The 6,000-nt window shown below is 44.1% G+C and overlaps 1 protein-coding gene across 1 annotated transcript in view; it reads right to left on the bottom strand.

Moving 5' to 3' along the window:
- Positions 1-808: 808 nt before the first annotated feature.
- MINDY4B (MINDY family member 4B) overlaps positions 809-6,000 on the bottom strand; it is a gene marked incomplete at both ends in the record, with an annotated part of 40,769 nt that continues 35,577 nt past the window's right edge. The window contains 2 exons of the mRNA XM_082654644.1: positions 809-951; positions 2,598-2,778. Of these exons, the coding sequence (XP_082510770.1) occupies positions 809-951; positions 2,598-2,778 (324 nt within the window). The remainder of the gene's footprint in view (positions 952-2,597; positions 2,779-6,000) is intronic.

The following is a 6,000-nucleotide window of genomic DNA, read 5'->3' as shown; positions in this document are numbered from 1 at the left end:
AGGACAGGGAAAGATCGTATTCTAAAAAGAATTGTTTTCCCCCTTGAACAGTGACATAAGAAGACGTTTTACTTTTGTATCTAATTTTATTTTGTCTAGGAATCAGACTTCTTTTTCAGTTTATCTGTTTGTCCGTCTATGTATTTATATCCAGCTTATAAAGAAACGAAGCAAACATAGCACTGATAGAAAGAATATCTCCTGTGTGCTCTCCTTGATGGCTTGAACTCCCAGCCAGTTGCAATAGCCAGCCTACCAGGAATAGACCCCACTTCAAGCCCATTTACTATTTTAATGACAAGAACTTGCTAATGTGGGCACTCAGAATGTAACCTTGGAAGGGAATGCTCTTCATACCAGGAAATCTTTGAGAAGGCTTGAGTTCTTGCCATAACTAAAAATCTGATGATGTATTACTGATAACTTCATCCCCAAATGAAAGCTAGCTCCCTGCTTCCATAATCCCCGGGGAGAATCACACCGAGAAGAGAGGAATTTGGAGAGAACGTGAAGGAAAGAGACTTCAGTTTCTCTTTTGAATAAAAATGAAGGCACCAGTCTAGGTGAGTATAGAGGACACACCTTCCAGATGCTGCAGGAAGTGGCCTGCACGTCTCCTACAGCACTGATATAGCAACTGCAGACAGTTCATAGAGGACCAAAGAAAGAACAGACTGCTCATGGCGGGCGGGGTTTGGTGGGGCTTCGGAATGAGGAATGTAGATGTGAAATGGTCTCTCCCCCAATTAGGCTTTGTATCCCAGCGGTGCTGACACTTCAGACTTCATTGCACATCCTGGCTTTCTCTTTAGTAAAGGGGAACGGTTCCATTCCAGCTGACGGTGGCCTCTCCCCACCTAGTTCTGATTGCTGCCTCCACTGGAGAAAACCGTCTTCCTGGCCTGTGTTCATCTTCATGTCGGACTCTTTCCCAGTGATGGGAATGAGTATCTGAGGGGGGAAACAGCCAGCATTTAGACCCCAGCCTACGTATAGTATACGGTTTTGGAGGAAGCCAGGAAGGAAGGAAGGTAGGATGGGTGGGCAGGAGTTGGGCTCAGGAAGCTGTGTTCCTAGAACTGGGTAAGCAGAGGGGGATTCTAGTAGATGATGGTATTTAGACTCGCCCCATACAAAACACGACCATGATAACCTGGTTTGTTGTAGAGTTTGGAAATGGAATATTGATGACATGGAATGGCATGGTCCAGCACCAGATGGGACACATAGAGCCGGGTGTAGGTCACCAGATGTTGTCAGGAAAAACAAGAAAAGAGAGAGCTTACCACTTCTCAATGCTTCTAAGAGTACCTTTGCATTTGGGGGTGAAGGGCAAAGTATTCTCATGAGTAGTCAAGAACTGAGTTCCAGGCCCAGGTTGGTCTCAAATGACGTTTGAGAGGGTACTTAACATCTCTCAGCCTCATTTACTCAGTTAGAAATCATTTTTTGGCCACTTCAGTTTCCTCTGTGTAAAATAAATATCATAGTATCTACCTCAGATGACTGTTGGGAGAATTTAATGGGATAATGTATGTAAAGTTTTCAACACAGCACCCGGAACAAAACGTTTGCCATGCATGTGAGCTAATAAAAACAAAAACAAAAAACGGTGCTTTCCTCAAAGAAGAGAGTAAAGTAGAAACAATGATATATTTTAAGGAATGTATTGTCAATGTCCCACTAAATGAAATGGGCTCATGTATATCTATATATCTATATAAATATTTCTCATAAGTAGAGAAAAAGAATTAGGAGTCACACAGATAAAGCAGTCACTAAGATACTTTTCCAAATTTAGTCATAATAATGACAAGTTGCTTAACACCAGACCTGTGATACTGAATGCAAAGAGTCAGACATCAAATCAGCAAGGCTCCGCCTATGGTGCCGAGGTACCAGATACAGCCTCCCAGTCTCATCATGGTTTTTCCCTTGTCCAAAAGGCCAATGTTTAAAGACATCTTAAGATTAGTCTTTTTTCCTCATGTGTTTAAAAAAATATGGTGGGAATTGAAGTGGATTGTGTGGTCGCCCTTGGAGCAGAACCTCTAAGGTTTGCTGGGACTGTACCTTCATTATCGTTGCTTTCCTAGTGGCTGGCTGTTAGTAGGCCTCCAAAATGCTTTTTAAACTAATCTGAACACAAATGCCCTCTCAGTTTCGTTACTATGTCCCAGGATGATTGATCATCTGATGTTTGTTCTTGGGATAGAATAGACCAGTTGGAATCCCCCTGCCCCATCCCTTTCTTTTTCTAGTTCTTTCCTTGGGCATTACATGCCTTGTGCTCACAGATAGAAGACTCCAGGGAAGACTTTTTTGGAAATCTGACTCTCAACCTTTTGTTTTTTCTCTTACCTAAAAGTTGTTGGTTCCTCTGTGCTACTTCCGGACCCCCTGCCCTTATTTAAAGCAGGTTTAGAATTTCCACGTTACAATGCTTAGGTTAGGCCCATGGGATTGATGCCTAGGTTTCATCTCAGAGATCACACTTCTACCTCTTCCTGTAGAGCTAGCATGAGCTGTGAACCGGCAGTAGCCGCATCTCTCTGAGCGCGTTAAAGGTCAGGGCGCTTGGGATCTGGAATGCTCACCTACGGTAAGGTGCGCAGGCTTATTCTGTGCGGGCTGGCCACTGTAGAAGTACAGATCAAAGAGGCGCTCCACTTTCCAGTCTGATAACAGCTGCCTGTCTGTGCTAAAAAGGACGCTGTAATTTCCGTTGATGTTGCACAGCCAAATAGGTAACTTGGGAGTCTTCAGCATGCTGCCCACCTGCAAGGGGAGAGGGGAATGCAGATGAACATAGAGATTTGGCCACATTGTGAAAGATGCTGATATGGCATCAGGATCAAAAAGCAGCTTGGAGGCTCGGCGTTGTGCTGGGAGCTGCGCAGGGTGCAGTGTGTGAAGGAAGATTTCAAACGAAAGCTTCAGCATGAATGAATTTGCATTTATGAATGGTGTGGTGGTGACGCTGCAGTTTTTCTCTGCATGGATTGTATTTTAAAACATTTTGGGGATGGGCTCACGGAGGAGGTGGAACCATCTCAGTTCAGTTTGGAAGTGAGGTGGAGAATAAATAGATAAACTGAAATAGAAATGTAGGGGTGGAACAAGAGAACGTCAAGTGGTCTTTGTTGTTGACTAGTGTATTTACCCCCGTTCCCAAGGTAGGACAGTATTTCATTCAGCAGGTGGTCATTCAGGCAGCACTAACCATTTAGAATATAGGAAAAAGAGACTATTTAGAATATGGAAGTAGTGAATATTTTGAATACAAAAAAAAGCTTCTGGGAAATAAGGGGAACACACACACCCTCACTCACACAGATATACCTATATCTGCGTGTTAACGTGTAGATCAATTGTGAAGAGGTACTTGGAGCTGAGTGTACTAGTTTAATATTACCTATAATTTTAAGTTCACTGATTTAATCAGCTTGTTATCTGTTTTTCCCAGGCAACTGTCAATTCAGCCTTGAATTTTCAAGTTAGTGCATTAGATTCACAAAAACCCCACTCTGGGAGGTGCTGTAACAAAGGGTCCTGCACACTGCAGTAGCCCCTGAGGGTATCTCGATATTATAGTGTATTTTTCTTAATGGTGTCTCCCCTATTGTTTGAAGAGGCAGGGAAGCACATTTTGTTAAATGCCATTGAAACTCATTAATGTTAAAAAAAATTTTTTTTTCTACTTAAAGAGATAAACATGAGCTACATGGAAACCCCCATCATTTTCCCACGATGCCAGGGAGAGCTCTGGACCCTCAGCCCTGGCACGTCTTCCCATGACAAAAGGATTCAGTTCTGTTTCTTTTCTTCTCAGTCCTTCAAGTTGTCCTGTGTGCTCAGGAGCAAATTCTTTTGTGTGGGAAATCCAGCTTTCAGAAAATGGTCACGTGTTTTGTAAACCCAAGTACTAAAGGCTAATAACTTGACATTCTGATTTCTCAATAGCTCTATTCAAATCTCTTCCTTTTTCTAGAGTTTAAATTCTTCAGTTGTGGGTGAGTGGGTGAATCAGAGGTGCTTTTGTCTTTAAGCTTTTCTCTTCAGCTACTGGAGAAAAATTATATTACTGTGTTCAAAAGAAATGACCTCAGTTTTAGTTGACAGTTGGAAAAAGGGGTGCAAACCCAGCACCCCAGTCTGGATACGCTCATAGTGGGTGCAGGTGGTACCACACCAGCACTGGCCCCTCTGGGCTGAGTATAACATGAGCCTCTCACACACCAAACGTGGGGCAAGTCGCCCACTGGCTACGTCGGAAATAAAACACAGAGGATGTGCCGTTGAAGCAGCCCCATGTGTTTAAGTTCCAGGAGCCGCCCCCAAGTTCCAAAGAACACTGTCGCCATTCATAGTTATAAAATAAGCTCTTTCTTTCCCAGACCTTCTTGCGATGGTGCCTCCTGTGCTAAGGTTATGTGTAATCAAAATATGATCCATATGACTTGGGATTGTTAAGGTTGGAACACATGGATCAACCAATTAGGAAACTGAGGGCTGTTTGTAATCAAAAGCCACTCCATTTGAACTTCAGGTCGATGTTCTGGCTGATTTTAAACAAACGAAATTTCCTGTAAATTATGTGTGGGTGGATGTAATAGACTGTAGGCATATATGATATTGTTTCATGGAATCTTTGTAATGTAGGCAAAATTCAACAGGCACTCAGATTCATACTCTGCAAAGGGCTGACACCACACTGTAGTGATTTTATGCAACAATGCAATGGTTTTCTTTCCTGAACTCAAAACTACTCAAGATTTTATTAAAGTAGGAGGAAAATGAAGTAGTTATAAATATAACAATCTCCAACACCCAAAGTGATCACCCAGAGACCCCACACTAAACAGGCAGAGTCCCGCTTGCCTTGAGAGATTCTGGTCAAGAGGAAAATGTCTGTCACAGCACTTTGGGTTTTAACTCTGAGGGGTGAGCCTTCGGATTACAGCTGAGAACATACCTGGTTTAAAGGGAGTCCCACAAAACCAAAACTGAGCACCTCCCAATGGAACCCAGCCAAATATCATGCCCCTTTCATTCCTCTGAGCACCATGTAATCTGTTTGACTGGAATCTTCTGTTAAGAATTTGTATTGCGAGTTCAAGATGGCGGAGTAGAAGGACGTGTGCTCACTCCCTCTTGCGAGAGCACGGGTATCACAACTAAATGCTGAACAGTCATCGACAGGAAGACACTGGAACTCAACAAAAAGATACCCCACATCCAAAGACAAAGGAGAAGCCACAGTGAGATGGTAGGAGGGGCGCAATCACAATAAGATCAAATCCCATAACTGATGGGTGGGTGACTCACAGACTGGAGAACACTTATACCACAGAAGTCCACTCACCTGAGTGAAGGTTCTGAGCCCCACGTCAGACTTCCCAACCTGGGGGTCTGACAATGGGCAGAGGAATTCCTAGAGAATCAAACTTTGAAGCCTAGCGGGATTTGATTGCAGGACTTTGACAGGACTGGGGGAAACAGAGACTCCACTCTTGGAGGGCACACACAAAGTAGTGTGTGCATCGGGACCCAAGGGAAGGAGCAGTGACCCCACAGGAGACTGAACCAGACCTACCTGCTAGTGTTGGAGGGTCTCCTGTAGAGGCGGGGGGTGGCTGTGGCTCACCACGGGACAAGGACACTGGCAGCAGCAGTTCTGGGAAGTACTCCTTGGCATGAGCCCTCCCAGAGTCTGCCATTAGCCCCACCAAAGAGCCAGGTAGGCTCCAGTGTTGGGTTGCCTCAGACCAAACAACCAACAGGGAGGGAACTGAGCCCCACCCATCAGGAAGCTTGTACAAGCCTCTTAGATAGCCTCATCACCAGAGAGAAGACAGCAGAAGAAAGAAGAACTACAATCCTGCAGTCTGTGGAACAAAAACCACATTCACAGAAAGATAGACAAGATGAAAAGGCAGAGGGCTATGTACCAGATGAAGGAACAAGATAAAACCCCAGAAGAACAGCTAAATGAAGTGG

The sequence above is a fragment of the Grampus griseus genome (genome assembly GCF_964374135.1).
Source record: "Grampus griseus genome assembly, chromosome: 5".
Lineage (NCBI taxonomy): Eukaryota > Metazoa > Chordata > Mammalia > Artiodactyla > Delphinidae > Grampus > Grampus griseus.
This window is presented reverse-complemented; position numbering and strand designations above follow the sequence as displayed.